Source organism: Watersipora subatra, chromosome 8, assembly GCF_963576615.1.
Source record: "Watersipora subatra chromosome 8, tzWatSuba1.1, whole genome shotgun sequence".
NCBI classification, from domain to species: Eukaryota; Metazoa; Bryozoa; class Gymnolaemata; order Cheilostomatida; family Watersiporidae; genus Watersipora; species Watersipora subatra.
In genome coordinates, this window is record NC_088715.1 from 42,174,767 (window position 1) to 42,192,437 (window position 17,671).

The window sequence follows — 17,671 nt, forward strand, 5'->3', positions numbered from 1 at the left end:
ATTAGTGGCTAAAGTAAGTGGTACCGAGGGGTTACATTGGCCATCTACAAAGTTTTAAAAAAACAATATAGTTCACAAATATGGAAAAAGATTACAACGAGACATTATGCACATATAGTAAAAAAATTCAAGCTAGTCTATATCAAATGTCAAGGTACTTTGATGCCCAAGTAGGCCTACCATCACTGAATAAACATTCCACTAAATGTCATGTTGAATTCAAAAACACCTCTTTTGATAACTGGCATATCAAGCTTCAGCAAAATCTGCTCGTTTGTGATGGTGTCCACATCAGCTGTGGGTGGGAAAGTAAATCTAGCAGACGATGGACATTTTCGCAAGTACATTATGCTATAACAATCATCTTTTACTTCTTCAACTTTTCCCACATAATTCTTAGTTGACTTTTTTAACTTATTGGTGATAAGAAGAAAATCTCCTTCCTTCGGGTCGCTCAGGTCGACCTCTTCATCCGAAACATTTACATCATCGCACTCGTCAGAATCTGTTAAGTCCGTGGCCGGCTGGGGCTTCGAGTCGCTCTTACTGGAAGAGGGTTCTCTCTGTCGTTTCTTGCGCTTTTGCAACGTTAATTTATTTGAAGGCTCTGCATTGCTGCAGCCAGGTTGTGGTTCAGTTCCTGAGGACGTGTCTGCTCCACCAATATTTTTTCCGGGCTCCACAACCAACTTTTTGCGTCGACCTTTCTGTTGTGGCCCATTGTCACCATACCTCAATCGATTTAGATGGCCAATAAAAACGTCTCCAACGCTGGACTGTACTTGCTCATCATCTTTTTCTACACTAGGTAGAAGAGCTAACATCTGATTGGGGTTGAATGGAACTATTCCTGTTTTTTTGAAACCCGCTTTAATATTTGATTCGCAATTCTCCGTCATATAGTCTTGCAATAACTTGAGGAGCGATGGAAATTTATCCTTGGTCACAATAGCATTCCTCTTACCACTATTTAACTTCCATGTTAACAGAATCTTTCTCCAGTTTATCTTCAAGGGCCTGAAAAACGCCACATCTAGTGGCTGACAAATGTGCGTGGAGTTGGGGGGAAGGCACACAAATATGATATCATGTTTAGAGCATAGATCAAGCACCTCTTTATTGAAGTGTGAGCTAAGATTGTCTCCAATCAAAACTTTGACCCCATCTTTCTTCTTCAAGTATGGCAGGGCAATGCTTCGGAACCAATCTTCAAAGCTATGCGCGTCGAACCACCCAGATTTGCTACGATTGTAGTGAGTTCCCGCTGGGCCACCCTCTGTCCATGAGTCCCACAGATTCTCCGCTCGATACACTACATATGTAGGTAACAGCTCGCCTGACGCCGAACCGGCAAATATAATGCTTGTTGAGCTTTTGCTGCTATGGATAGTCCTTTCTGGATATTTTGTACCTCTTTGAAAAATGCATTTTTTCCTTCCCGGGTCGTCTGTTAGATTCGTTTCGTCGTAATTAACAATATTTCCTAGAGGAATATCCTTGAGCGTTTCTTCAAGATTTTTGAAATATTCCTTCACACTATCAGGATTAACCCCTGCACGCTTTGGTGAGATGTTCTGGCATAATCTGTGAGACAATCGATTTTTGTGTCGGGACATAAAACTGAGACACCAGTCATCCCCGGAATAGTTATTGGTGAACCTATTAACAATCCTGCCACACTTATCCAGATAAGTTTTTACTAGCATCCGGAGGTCTGTAACAGAATGCAATATAATATTTAAAGGTATAGAATAGTGAGGGATTAGAATATAATTTCTGCTAGGTCTACAACGTGTGTAATGCAAATAAGTTTGATAAGTAATAATATGGAGAGGGCCTGCAAAGCCAACCTGTTTTATCCAATGGAAATCCCCATTGAGCAATCTTCTCAACATGGTCCACAATTGTCGTCTCTTCTACTGGTGTCAATACAACTTGGCGCTCTGGCTTCAACTTATGTTTCCCTGCTGCTTTGTTTTGTGGCGTTCCTCTACAAATATTATATTTCTTGGCAACATCGCGTTGGGATTTTCCAGCTGCCAAATCTTTTAACGTCGCTACAATGTTCTCCTCTGAGTTCCCGTATTTTTTGGACGATGGGTTTCTCTGATATCTTCTTGGCATGTTTGTTTCTGTAATATATATTGCCCAAATATTACTTGTTTGATCAAACATACACTAGTCTTATGTTAGTTAAATATATCATGTAATGGCAATGATATGTTGGGCAAGTACCAATGGGGTTACTTTGGCCGTGGCCAAAGTAACCCCATTTGACACACAAACTGGATATAATAAATACCAATTCTTTTTTTTAACAAAAATATATATGTTTAAAGCTATTGTTTGCAATAATATCTCTGAAAACATACCAAAGTATCCTTATGTACTAAAAGAAATGGTCTGAATCTCTCTAAAGTCTGAAAGTAGATAAAAGTTTCCAGAGCATGAAACCCATGTGCTCAAACAGGAAGTTCCAATATGGCTGATTTCAGGAATGCAGTGAATGAGTAACCAAGTTTTATTTTATGAATAATGTACACAAATATACACTTAACACATACATATAATTAAAATATGCTTAAAAATTATAATAAATTCCTCAGAAAAATCTGTTATACTTTTTTGCAAATGGCCAAAGTAACCCTGGCTGGCTAAAGTAACCCCGGTTTACGGTAACTAATTCAGATTCAGTTCATGACTACAGATATGATGAATTTATATGAGATTGAGTATTACGGTGCTTTTGAAAAACTCTGCAATGACATAACTAAAACAGTTATCAACATTTTTAAATATTTGCAACAAATGCAAACCGCGCAAAAAACTTGTTGAGTTTATCCAAATTGTTAAGTCTGAAAATTATTGTGTTACTTAATGTTAAAAGTTTTGTGAGCGTTTGCTTTAGATGTCAAGACAGCAAACTATCTTGATGTATAAACAATGAAATGAGAAATGAACCAGAAATTTTTTGATGTTTAGGGAGCTGAGCCATTTGTGGTTCCACCAAATATAAGGTCAGTAGAATTTCATCTAACACCCGTTTTAAGCATGTTTTATTTAAATTGTTTTAAGCCCTTTGTGGTAAAAATGTGCTATTACATAAAAAAGATGGTATTGTATTTTATTAAACGCGACAGTGTATACTTTTAGATGCGATAAAATAAACCAGCAATTAGAACACTGCATCACATTTTATTTGCTCTTATACGAAAACTGCACTATCACAAACTGTGTAAAACATACTGGATGTTGTATAAAAAACCGCATGTTTATGAAGCATGGAGGAAATCTTGTTTCGAGATTCAAGCGAATAGACATACGATCTCAGTCCCAGAACGCATTAGGCTTGTACGCCAAGGTATGACTGTCTATCATTTTGAATGCTATTCATCAATAAAATCCTAGCAACGCAAACAACCTTTAGTGTAGGAATAATTGCTTTCTATTCAAACAGTTTGAGATTGCAATCGAGTTCGTTTAGTTGAATAACTAGAGAAACTGATTATTTTAAATACTATATCACTTTACGTTTATACATAGGGAATGCCGCTTCAACCTACAAAAGCTGTTCTAACAGGTGATTTCTATATTTCTAACTTATAGCTCTTTAGCTCTCTATTTTATTTTGCTGTTACGAAATACCATGCATTCTATCATACTTTCTGATTTCAACTAGTGCTCAATAATAAATGATAAAACACAGAAAAAAGTAGACAATTATATGTTTCTATAACATATTTGTATAAAACGTTATGAAATGATAAATTAAATTTTGTTTAGGCAGACAAAGTTGACTTGAAAGAAATTACAATTAAATCGCAATCGAAATGATCAGCTCGATTATTGTAAATACCATAAACAACAAAAACCAAAAGTATTTATCAAAGTATACATGACCCAGCGCTAAAGGTAAAAATTAGCTCTAAAATTGTTTTGCTGTGAAACGTGCACGAAGAACTTATTTTGCAAAAGTGTCACTGATAAATTTCATCTTGTGATCAGATGAGTTTACAACTACCATGCTTGTGAATTATTCATTAATCATGATATCTACACTTAGCATACCAAAACAGACTATATCACTCTACCCAACTTGCTTCAGTGTACCAATCTCGCACCAAATTCATGATATTATATTGCCTTATTATATAATAGTAGCTCATATTACAATCTTTATTGTAGGGTATTTAGTGTTCATGTGTTGGTGCATCCCCCTGATTAGTGCAGCATGTGAAGTAAGATACCAAAAAACAACCATCTTGAAAAACACGCCGATGGAAAAACGGCCAGCCATTGGACGATCACCAATTGAATGCGCTACTGAATGCCAAGCTGAATCTCATTGCCAGGGTTTTGTACATGAGAAGCCCTTTGATTGTCACTTTATCAGCACATCAGAGAGAGGATTTCTGGCAGAAGCAGGAGGCATTGACTCAACCGAAGCATATGTGATTTATACTGACGCCACTGTAGCAAGGGGTAAGAGCATATGATTAGGTTTTTTAGATATCATACTACCCCCCGTTTACTTATATCAGTTTCATCTGCCATATTAGCCTTCTTTTTGCAAAATTAATATTAGAAAAAACTACATGAAAGTTAGTATAGTAGATTACTAACAGTTTTATATAAAGTGCAAATAAGAGCAAAACACAAAATAGTTCTATGAAATCTTTTAGCTTTTCTTTCCTCGGTCATTCATATTAGACAAAAAATTGAACCATTGTTTAGTAGGCCTACTTCCATTATATTTTTAGATGGTTTTAGTTCCAATTTATTCATTGTCATTTTATCTATATAACTCATACATACATGTGTGTGCATATATACTCAAACATTAGGCCAAATTCACTATTAAAAAAGCCATTCATTTTACAGAAGACTTCGTCACAATTTATGTGTGATTTATAAATAAGTGTATTTTCTGCTTAGGGCAATCTTTGTTTGTTTTTAGAACTTTTATGTTTATGTGTTCTCTCCATCACTCTTATATATAATAGTAACTGTAAAGGCTACTGTAACAGTTATAACCAATAGTAAAAACTTAGTACATTTTTTTGATCACTTCAACAATGGCTGCAGATAAACTTTAGTACTGACAACCATAGAGAATACGGTGAAACGTCATCTTTTCACAATTATTTGCATATTTCATTTGTGGCAGCTTACCAAATCTTTTATGCATGTAGTGATTACACAGTTACAATCTCTCACAGGACTGACAAGTTTACTAGTATTGATCAAAGCTGTTAGTTTAATAATATGAGTCACTTGAAATAAGATGATATGATATTTGTGGTCTCTCAATTATAATATGTAGCAAAACGGTAACACACTTCTAGTTAATCAGAAAATAACTACTTTGAGATTGCCATTAAAATACCATTACCCAATTGACAAATGTAAAAAAATTACGAAATTGGTTAAAATGTTATTATTTACAAAAAAAGGTGGCTAACAATTATTTTGTTAAGCAAAACATCACAGTTTTGTTTATCAATCAAGGTTTTTTGATACAAAGTGCATCTTTTAAACTTGAATAAAAATTGAGCAACCATTTTGTGCTTCTATTATAATTTTGAGATACATAGTATTACTCCCAATTAAGTCATTGTCATTTGATTTATTGAACTTATGTATACCTAAATTTTTACCATCCACTTTTGTTTGAAAAAAAATTCTTTTCTTATTGCCAGATATGTTAATTAATTTTACTAAATTGGTTGGATTTAAAACACTGAATGGCTATATAAATTATTTATTTAATGCTGATATGTTTCAATTTTTAAGTACCAGATATCTATTGCCTGATAATTCTATTTTCTTCTCACCAAAATCATAATGCTAATTTATGTAATTGTTTTCAACAAAGAAAAAATGTGAAAGAACTAATATAAAAGACCTATACCTAAACAATATACTTGCAGCTCTTCCTTGTGTACCTTTTTTGTTTCTATTTGTGACACAACATGGCAAAACCTTATTATCTATTGACTTTTTGTTGCTCCATTTGTGAAACATTTTTATGAAGATGATTAAAGACAATTCAATAAAATGAAAACATTTATTTATAATATTAATAGCTTCTCCGTATGGATCTTGAGGGGTAATCAGACTCTAAAAAGAAATACACTCCATGAAGCAAAATGAATACCTGACCAAATGTCCATATTTTTTAAATAATTCAATAGCCAAATTTATGTTTGCAAGACGATTATTTAGAAGCTCTTTAAATCTTTTAAAAGGTTGGAAGAAAATTTTTAATTGTAGGATGTCTCATTGTCATCAAACTCTGTTATACGGCTTAAAATAATCTGTTATAAGTTTCTTTGAGCAAAGTACATCTGGACAATTCATTGATACAATAACCTAGTAAACAAACATACTTATCCGTTTAGATTTAGCTCAGGTTTCTTAACAATCAGCCTAGCCATACTTAGACATGTAAGCAAAACTTCTTTGATTGTGTAATGGTTGTAAAAGTGATTTTTTGCAGGAAAACCAGCAGAAATGATCAGTACGAAGGATCCGGTCTATAGAGCTGAAAAAGGAGTTGACGGAGTATACATTCCACCAGGAACTGAATTATCTTCAGTTATAATTACAAAAGTAGAAACAAATCCCTGGTGGAGAGTAGACCTGCTGGAGAAATATTGCGTTTGGGGTGTCAACATTCTAAATAGAAGTAAGCTTGCAGGCTGAATTGCAATGAGTTTTAAGCTGAACTTGAACTTAAAAGTCCCCTCACTGGGCTCATGTTTGATAGAACAATGCTACTAATATTATACAGTTTATTTGTAGCATTACTATTCTACAAATAGAATGTAGAATATCAACTGACACAAGATTAAATAAGACTGCAAAAATAGTATTGAGGAAAGATGAGGCTTTGTATTTGTTGAACTGTAAGACTAGTGTGTTTAAGCATTTGTTTAGTGGAAATTGTGTCTTTTAAGATATTAAGATATTTCATATGGGAGTCACATGTCATTCATATTTAGCTAAATGGTAATAATATTTTGAAAGTTTCATTACATATTAACTGTTGATTAATTACTGAAAACAAATATCCGTAAAGGTTATGTACGCTGCCTTTACTGACTCTACACTAGGAATACTCAGTGTTATGTGTATACATATAATTCTGCTTATTGCATAATGTGTACAGTGTAACGCATGCAACCACAATGAATCCAGTGCAGAACAACTCTGCTTCTTGTCATGGACACCAGTTTCTTTTATAGCTGTGAGGCTCGCCTTCTCATATAGGGTTGAAATGGTTTGGCATGGTTTGACACAGCTTGGTCTGGTTTGGTATGGCTTGGTCCGGCTTGATCTGGCTTGGCATATTTAGTCTGACTCGATGTTTCATGATGGACTATTTTCCGTCACATAACTATCAGTCAATTTTATATATCCCTACTATTTAGTGTGGCAAGTTACAGAATCATTTTAATTTATAATCAGATAGCCAGCAACATGTTCACAGACTTTCAACACACATTACTAGACCGCTTTCACAAGAAAAAATTCATGAAAGTGTTTGTTGAGGGTATTTGTCCTTTCTGCATGCAATTGGGAAATCTTACTTTTTAATTAGATGGGTGTTTATTAGGATACTTCTCAGAAATCGACATCTATAACAAGAGATACAGACTGCCTTGCTTTCTCCTAAAACTTTTAGAAAGTGTCGTTTGTTTTAATTTTGAAAAATTTTGGCAGTCAGATCAGCTCGAACATTAAAAACAATTGCAAATGCTGGAAAATTATCAATACATTCTGATTGATTCTAATGCAGTTTTGTGTAGGTTTATCTTTAATTGATCTAGGAAATCAGAGAATAGTTTTTGCAGCCCAGTGCTTTGTTACCCTGAGTAATAATCATTACAGCTGATTATGTAGTTACACGGCTGGTTTCTAAGTTCCCTTTACACTTTTTATAGTGTTAAACCAAAAAGATAAATGGTACTGTGATCAGCTCGACTGAAATTATTGAAGAAACAGAGCATTAGTAAAACTGTAGATAAGAACATATAAAATAAAAGAAAACTTTGGGTTAATTTTGACCAAAAAGACGCTTTAGTAGACACGAAAGTTTTATAAGAAGTTGCTCTCATGTACCATCTTTAGCTTTGTAAGCAGTTCAACAACTAAGCTACGTTTTAAAATTCTCTCACTTTCTGATTTTTTATCTAATTTTAGGCCATGTACATTACGAGCGTTTAGCTAATGCAACTGTCACGGTTGCTGATGATGCCACAGATGTATTATACAGCTCGGAAAATGCAGCGAACTTCTGTGGCAGCCATAATGGGAGCCTGGAGCATTATTACACCTTGATTAAATGCATGTCACCAATTAATGGTGAGTTTGTTCAAATTCAGTTCATGATTACTGAAATGATGAACTTCTATGAGATTGAAGTGTACGCTGCTTTGTAAAGAACTCTGCAATGACATCACCAACTAATATAGTTATCAATGTTTTCAACTATGTGTAGCATTTGCACCAACAATACTTGCAACAAATGCAAAGAGTGCGATGACTTTGTTGCATTCATTCAATTACGTTAGCCAGAAAAAACGTTGTGTTACTTAATGTTAAACGTTAAATGTTAAACTTAATGTGGTAATGTTGTTTGCTTGAGATGCCAATACAGTAAGCTCTTTTACATATAATTAATGAAAGAAGATGTTAGTCAGCATATTGTGAATGTTTTGGTACCTCACTCCGTTTATGGTTCCACCAATACTAAGGTCAGCAGCAGATTATCCAACACTCCTTTTTAAGTTTGTTTTGTTTAATTGGTTGTACATTCTTTATGGAAAAAATGTTCTATTAAATAAAAAAGTTGGTGTTGTATTTTACTAAACACAGTAATAATGTACATGTATAATTTTTGGATGTAATAAAATAAACCAGCAATTGAATCATCGCATCACATAATCTTTGTCAGTATGCATAAAACAGCATCACTTCCAGGCTATTTGAAAACAAACTGAAAACTTTATAAATAAATACAGCATGCTTATATAGCACTCTCTCTAACATCAGCATTTGCATAATCATGTATATCAGAAATGCCTCGCTGAATATAAAAAACGACAGAGAATGATAGAGACAGAGAGAAACGGAGAGAGAGAGAGAGAGAGAGAGAGAGAGATGAAGAGAGAAAGGGAGAGGGAAAGGAAGAGGGAGAGAGAGAGAGAGAAAGAGAGGGAGAGGAAGAGGGAGAGAGAGAGGGAGAGGGAGAGGGAGAGGGAGAGGGAGAGGGAGAGGGAGAGGGAGAGGGAGAGGGAGAGGAAAAAGAAGGAGAAGAAGTAAAAGGAGATGGAGGAGAGGGTGAGGGAGAGGAAGAAGGAGAGGGAGGGAGAGGGAGAGGGAGAGGGAGAGGGAGAGGGAGAGGGAGAGGGAGAGGGAGAGGGAGAGGGAGAGGGAGAGGGAGAGGAAGAGGAAGAGGGAGAGGGAGAGGGAGAGGGAGAGGGAGAGGGAGAGGAAAAAGAAGGAGAAGAAGTAAAAGGAGATGGAGGAGAGGGTGAGGGAGAGGAAGAAGGAGAGGGAGGGAGAGGGAGAGGGAGAGGGAGAGGGAGAGGGAGAGGGAGAGGGAGAGGGAGAGGGAGAGGGAGAGAGAGAGAGAGGGAGAGGGAGAGGGAGAGAGAGAGAGGGAGAGGGAGAGAGAGAGAGGGAGGGAGAGAGAGGGAGAGAGAGAGAGGGAGAAGGAGAGAGAGAGAGAGAGAGAGAAAGGGAGAGAGAGAAAGGGAGAGAGAGAGAGAGAGGGAGGGAGATAGAGAAATAGAGAAAGAAAGAGATAAAAAATGTCTAATGGCCTGAAAGTGCGTCGGCATTCAAAATTCAAAAGACATACCTGATTTTAAATTGCAATTGACATTGTAATAATGTTACAATTGAAATGAATAGCTTGATGATTATGAATCCTATAAACAATAAGAAACATAATTACCTACTAAAAACTGCTGTGACCAAGCATCTGAGATAAAAATTACCTCTAAAATTATTTTGCTGTGAATCTTAGCTGAAGAACTTTTTTTGCAAAGATGTCACTGATAGATCTTTGCCCATGATGACATAAGTTTACAGTTACAAGGTTTGTGAATTGTTAGTTCTCCATAATATATACAATTAAAATAACCAATTAGTTTAGATCGATGTAAGCAACTTTCCTCAGTGTACTAATCTTGCATTAGCCCGGGTATAATCACGTTTCAACAAAACTTTTCAAAAACTTGTTGTTTGTAAATTTGAACTGTAACAACGAAGTATTGGCTCAAGTAACTATGGTAGAATCTCTGTTTTATTTTACATATGTATAATTGTTTGCTTCTAATAATTACATGTACATTAAAATGCTACAAAATACATTTTGAGATTCTACTTAAATATTTCAATGTTCCTCAGTTAAATTAACAGAAAATAGTAATGAGCCTGTCAACCTTCTATTTTCAAATCTATTTCACTTTAGGGGTATGTAGTTAATAGTTCTATACACCCATGTTTGATGAGACAGCCAAGAACTGTATAGTAGATGTACCGTAAGTGTATGAAAGCTCATTTAAACCGAATGCAAGATACCATCATATATACAAATGAATCGTTCAGTGTATTCACAGTAATTGGAAAATGAAATGCAACTGCACTAACGAGTCTGAACAAGCCCGACTCAGTAACTAAACTTTAGAGACTGAACAAGTCATCGCATATGCATTGGCCTAAAAATTAGTCAGCATGTCAGCATTCGAAGGCTCTGGAACAAGCAACTCATGTAAAGCAAACACCATGTGGCAAAAGAAAAACTGGGTTGGCACCTTCTTTGTTTAAACTTCCTTGCTATTATAACATATTATAAATATATTGTACTTTATCAGAATCTAATACTTTATATTATGTAGTATTTTATTATTTTATATATATTGCGATTTGATACGATATAGTATACTATGTATCCTACCAAATACTATTGTGTAAAGGAAGCTGAAACAACCCCTTTATGAAGCACCCCACCAGTCTCACTTAAGAACAAGTTTGTGTTCACGATCAGTATATGTATATTTTTATATCTAATGGAATATATTATTTTACACCTGGTTTTATGCTTAGGCATTATAACACATTGCATTATACTTTATCGCAGAATATTATCCTTCACGCTACTATATTACCTTATCATATAATAGCATGTAATATTACAGTATACATGTACAATGATAGCAGAAGTTGAAAGGTGTCTGTCTTTTTTAAGAAAATGCAATAATAAAACATAAAATATAAACATGTAATTACATAAAACTACAAGTTGGAATATTAAAAAAAATGAAGTAAAACTAGTTGCAATTGAAATGAAATTAAAACCAGCAGCCTGACTATTGTGATTACCATAATACAATAAGGACCAGAAAGAATTTTTAAAAGCTTTTATGATCCAGCGCTAAAGATAAAAGTTAACTCCAATACTGTTTTGCTGTGAACCTTGCTTAAAGCTCTTTTTTGCTAAGATTCTACTGATAATTTCATGCCTATGAGCATATCGGTTACCTTTACAATGCTTGTGTATTATACATTCTTTATGATATCTACACATTGCATTCTAAAGCTGACTATATCAGGGTAACCAACTTGCCGCAAGGTATCAATCTTGCATAAGCCTGTGTAAACTCCCTTTTCAGTACAATATTTTTATACATTAGTAAATGTGGATAATAACATCGAATCATTAGCTTGAGTAGTTAGGATAGGATCTTGATTACTATTTTGCATAGGTATAATGGTCTGCTGCTAATCATTAATTTAACTTGCTGCAAAATACGCTTTTAAGTACAAATTTTATATTTTAATAGTCTTTAGCAAAATTACCAAATAGTAGTAATGAGTCTGTCAACCTTTTCTTTTCAAAGCTGTTTCACTTTGAGGGCTTGAAATGATTAGTTTTATACACCCATATGTGGCGAGGCTACCAAGAACATTATAGAAAATGTACTCTAGGTACATTATGGTTTGTTCAACCTGAACGCAAAGATTACATGAAATGTAAAGTTGAGTCATTTTGCGCGTCCACAATAATTCAATGCAACTGCAATGCCATTGTAATGCACAATTCAATAATTATGCAATGCAGCTGCACTAACAAGTTTGAATAAGCCTGATTCACTAACTGAACCTTAGAGACTAAACATATTATAAAAGATGAGTGCATTAGTAACGACTTGAAAGATTGACAGTCAACGGCTCCAGAACAAGCAAATCATGAAAAGCAAACTTCCCATGACAAAAGAAGCATAGGGCAGGCACCTCTTTTGCTTGAACCTCTTAGCTATTATATTACATTTTAAACATGTTGAAATTTATTTGTATTTTGTTATAATCTAACATTTTAAGTTATATAGTGTTTTATTATATTATATATATTTTATTGCAACATAACGTATTAGGCCTTGTAACAAAGTATATATCTTTAAGTAAGCCGGAAAGACCTCTTTACGATGCACCTCGCCAAATTTAAACTAATAACAAATTTGTGTAAAAAATTAAGGTATATCAATTTGTATGTATCATACAGTATTTTATGGTGTACATTGTTTTATGCTGTTAAATAATAAAACATTGTGGTGTACCATATTGCAGAATATTATCATGCATGATATTATATTGCCTTATTATGTATTTAGTATGTCATATTACAGTATGTATTGTAAAGTTGTATGTTGCTGCATCACCTTGATTAACACAGCATGTACAATACAATACCAAAAGACAGCCATTTTGAAAAACACACCGATGGAAAAAAGACCAGCCATCGGACGATCACCAATAAAATGCGCTACTGAATGCAAAGCTGCATCTCATTGCCAGGGTTTTGTACATAAGGAACCATTTGATTGTCAGTTTATCGGCACAGCAGAGACAGGATTTATGTCAGAAGTAGCAGGCATCGACTTAACTTAACACCTTGTAGGCAGCAGTACATGTAAAAGTATGTGGTTATTAAGCTAACAGTATGTGGTTATTAAGCTAAGTACCTCTGTTGTTCTTAGATCTGTCCCATCTGCCAAAATTGGTTTTCTGGTATTTATTTACTGTAAAAAAAAACTACATGAAAGTTGGTAGAATAAAGTTACTAGCAGTTTTTTATAAAGGATAATAATAGCAAAAACACCAAATTGCTCTAAAAAATATTTTAGCGCATTCTTCATAAGTAAAACCAATTTCTGTTGATTATGCAAATTATAAACATCCGCCGGCCAAATTATTCCGCACTTGAATGACTTGTTAAAACTGGCTATCCTTTTGATCACTTCAACAATGGCAACAGATAAAATTCAGTACTGTCAACCGTAAAGAATACGGTGAAACGTCATATTTTCATAAATATATGAATAACTAGCTTGTTGCCAGCTTGCAAATCAAATATGCATATAATGATTACGCAGTTACGATCTCTCATGAGGCTTGATCACTTTAACAATGGCAGCAGATAGAACTCAGTATTGAAAGACGTAAAGAATTCTGTGAAAAATAATCTTTTCCTAATCGTATGAATAATTAATTTGTTGAGGCTTTGCAAATTCATAATGCATATAATGATCACACACTGCGATCCCTCATGGTGCTGCCAAGTGTACTAGTATTGATCAAAATTATTAGTTTATTAATTTGAGGCGCTGTAAAATGAAATGGTATGATACTTGTGGTCTCCAAATTTCAAACGTTACAATAGAAATACAGATGGTGCTGTAATGAATAATATGTAGGAAGACGCTTTGAGTTGATTAGAAAATAACTACTTCGCAATTAATAATAAAAAATGGTTACCTAGTTAAGAACTATTAAAAACCTATAAAATAGTAGAAATTTTATTCTTTACAAACAAAAGTAAGTACGGTTACAATTATTTTATTATTGCAAAAAACATCGTTTTGTAGATTTCTAGATTTCTAGATACAAAGCGTATATTTCATATTTAACTAATAACAACAATTATTTACTGCTTCCATATAATTTTTCAGATGGTTTTACTCCCACTTCATTCATTGTCAATTTATTTATAGAACTTATAGATAAATGAATATACACTTATACATTTGTACAAATTCACAATTAGATATGTTATTTATTTTACAGAAGACTGCATCTCAATTTACGTGTAATTTATAAATAATACTATCGTGTTTTGTGCATTCTACATTTATGTTTACAAAATGGATTTTCTCCTACTGCCAGATATTATAACTTATTTTACTAACATCGATAGATTCAAATTACTGAATGGCTATGAAGTATATTCATATACTACTGATAGGTTTTAATTCCTAAGTACCAGATATCCACTGCCTGTTTATTTTATTTCCTACTCACAAATATTGTATTGGTAATTTATGTAAGGTTTTGTCAACAGAGATAAAATGTAAATGAACTAAGATGTTGGCCTAAACAATATACATTCAGCTTTTCCTTATATAAATTTCTGGTTTTCCATTCATGACACCACTTGGCAATACCTTTTTATTCTTTGACTTCTAATGGCTTCATTTGTAAAACCTTTTTTCCATAAAAATGAGTATGGACAGTTTGATAAAGTGTGTTTTTTAGAAATATTTAAAGCATTTACATATGAAAACTCAAGGTTGTTCAGTCATACTTAGACATGTAGACAAAACCCCACACAGGTCTCAAATCTGTATGAACAATGCTACTAATATTGTACAATTATATTTGTAGCATTGATATTCTACAAATATAGTGTAGGATAGTAGCTGACACAGTATTCAATAAGACTGCAAAAAAAAGTGTTGAAATGTTAGATTTTGTCTTTGTTGAAGTGCAAGCATATGACATTTTTAAACGTTTTTTGTAGCAGAAAATGTGTTTTTGAGAGATTTTAATTGATAGTCATGCTTCATTCACATTTAGCTGATTAGAAATGGTATTTTTGATATTCCATTACATATTAACTGTTGCATACATGTAGTTACTGATAACTAATCAATTTCCGTCTAATTTTATAGCTCTATAATTTAGTGCGGCAATCTACCAAAAGCTTTTGCGTTTCAATTACCTGGCCATCAAGAGTTTCCTAGATTTTCAACACAAATTACTACACGCCTTTTACAACAACAATCCATTATAGTGTTTATTAATAGTATTTGTCCTTCATACGTACGATTGGTCACTTTTGCGTTTCTATTCAGATTGGTGTTGAATAAGCTGCTTTTCAGAAATCGATATACACAGTATAACAAGAGAGACAGGCCTCTGTCCTTCCTGCTAAGCTTTCTAGCACGTTTTGTCTACTTATATCATGAAATATTTTGGCAGTCAGACTAGCTCGAACATTAAAAGCAGTTGCAAATGGTAGAACAACATCAATATATTCCCATAGATTTAATAACATTTTGTGTAAATTTATATGTAATTGATCTAAGAGATGGGAGCATAGTCTTTGCAGGTCAGTGCTTTATTACGTTAAGTAATAAACATTACAGCTGATTTAGTATCTATATTGCTAGTTTTTAAATTCACTTTACATTGTTATAGGGTTGAACTGACAAGGTAACTGATTCTGTGATCAGCCCTACATCAAAGGTTGAATAAACAGAGCATTGGAAACAATTCAGAAAAGCATCTGTAAAATATGAGAAACTATAGGCTAATTCTGCCAAAATGGAGGTTTTGTAGACATGACAGGTTTATATAAAGCTGTACTTATTTACCAGCTCTGACTTTGTAAGCAGTTCAACAACCAAGCTAACTTTCAAATTTTTTCCACTTTCTGCATTCTCGTCTAATTTCAGGCTTGAGAGCTTACTTGTGTTCAGCTAATGCAACTGTCATCATTGCTGGTGGTGCAACATATGTATTCTACAGCTCAGAAGAAAGCAGCTATTATCTGTGGTGGGTATAATGGGGAACTACAGCAATACTGCACCATGAATAAATGCATGTCAGTAATTAAGGGTCAGCTCGTTCAGATTCAGTTCATGAAGTCAAGTATTATGAACTTACATAAGATGAATGTGTATGCTTCTCCGTAAAGCAACTTTGCAATATCATCACAAACGAGTATGATCATGGATATCTTCAGCCACCTGTAGCATTTGCAACAACGGCAAAATATTCTTTTATTAGTTTGATTATTCAAGTCAGAAAAGTGTTGTGCTACTTAACGTTTATCTGTCGTAAAACTTTGCTTGAGATTCCAAAACAGTAAACTTGTTTAAATATATATAATGGAACTTGTGAAACGAGTAATCAATCTTTGCATGTCTTGCTAGCCCTCCTCGGTTTTAGTTCTACCAAAATTAGGACTGGCCGCAGTTCAGCTAACTCTTGTTTTTAAGCGTGCTTTGTATAATTCGTTGTAAGTCCAATGTGACAAGAAAATGCTATAACATAAAAAAGTTGGTTTTGTGTTTTTTCTAAAGTCAATAATGTTTAGTTTTTGGATGTGATAAAATAAACCAACAATTACAACGGTGATCACTTAACTGGTATCAGTATGCATGAAACTGCACTATCACAAGCTCTGTAAATACAAGCTGGAAGTTTTATAGAAAGACAGCATGTTTAAAAAGCACTGTCTCTAACAACAGCATGTGCATATACATGTATATGTCTATGAAAATTTTCTAACTGAATCCAAAAGACAGAAAGAGAGAGAAGGAGAGAGACAGGGATAGAGAAATAGAGAGTCGAAGAAAGAAAGAAGATAGACAGAAAGAGAGCGGGATTAAACAGAAATATTATTTTGATTGTACGGCAAATGATTAATTATATTCAGTTATCTTGTATAGGAATTTTTGCATTGACATACATTCTTAGTCCCAGAATGTGCTAGGCTTGTACTTCACGGAGCGACTGTATCTCCTTATGAATGCAGCTTATCAATAAAATCCTCCTAACACAAACAAGCATCAGTGTAGGAATAATTGCTTTCTACTTAAACAGTTGGAGATTGCAGCCGAGATCGTTCAGTAAAACAAGTTTAGGAACTGATTAATTTAATCGCAATATCACTTTAATTTTATGCAGTAAGGAAGAGGCACTACAAATGAGTACATAGTTATACTGGTGGTGTTTAGGTTCAGTTTACATCTCTATATTTTTGAACCAAAAAGGAAACTGAAACTGTGATCAGCCTTAATATCCATTTTGAATAAACATGGCATTTGTAACAATGTAGAGGGAGAGGGAGAGGGAGAGGGAGAGGGAGAGGGAGAGGGAGAGGGAGAGGGAGAGGGAGAGGGAGAGGGAGAGGGAGAGGGAGAGGGAGAGAGAGAGGGAGAGGGAAAGGGAGCGGGAGAGACGAGGAGAAGTAAAGGGAAACAAAGAAGCCTGATGTAATCTATGATCAACATGTAGATATTATTTTTTCATATGTATTTACATGTATGTTCAGCTATAATAAACATTTTGAATCAAAGCTAGTAGTTGATATCATACATAGAGTTAGGATCAGGAAGTCATATTCATGCTATTTACTTTGTCACTCACAGCTGTTAGCTCTACCATTAAGGCTTTTCCAGGAGATAAATATGATGAAAACTAAAGTTGTAGCAGGAGTTTTATGCACTCCACTAACTATATTTACCTGAACTTTCATATATGTGACTATCTATAAGGTACCTGATTGAATAATAAACAATATGTGGTGCAATCC

At 34.2% G+C, this 17,671-nt stretch overlaps 1 protein-coding gene across 1 annotated transcript; it reads left to right on the forward strand.

Moving 5' to 3' along the window:
- The first annotated feature begins 3,268 nt into the window (after positions 1-3,268).
- LOC137402586 (fucolectin-6-like) lies at positions 3,269-8,444 on the forward strand. Its single transcript, XM_068089089.1, has 4 exons — positions 3,269-3,361; positions 4,353-4,482; positions 6,500-6,688; positions 8,206-8,444. The coding sequence occupies exons 1-4, from the start codon at positions 3,269-3,271 to the stop codon at positions 8,442-8,444; spliced, it is 651 nt and encodes a 216-aa protein (XP_067945190.1).
- Positions 8,445-17,671: the final 9,227 nt, after the last annotated feature.

Excerpts from the sequence above, each read along its gene's own strand:
- LOC137402586 (XM_068089089.1), top strand. The coding sequence starts at position 3,269 with ATGTTTATGAAGCATGGAGGAAATCTTGTTTCGAGATTCAAGCGAATA. Across the intron at positions 4,483-6,499 it reads TGACGCCACTGTAGCAAGGG|GAAAACCAGCAGAAATGATC; the intron begins GTAAGAGCATAT and ends GATTTTTTGCAG. Across the intron at positions 6,689-8,205 it reads TGTCAACATTCTAAATAGAA|GCCATGTACATTACGAGCGT; the intron begins GTAAGCTTGCAG and ends ATCTAATTTTAG.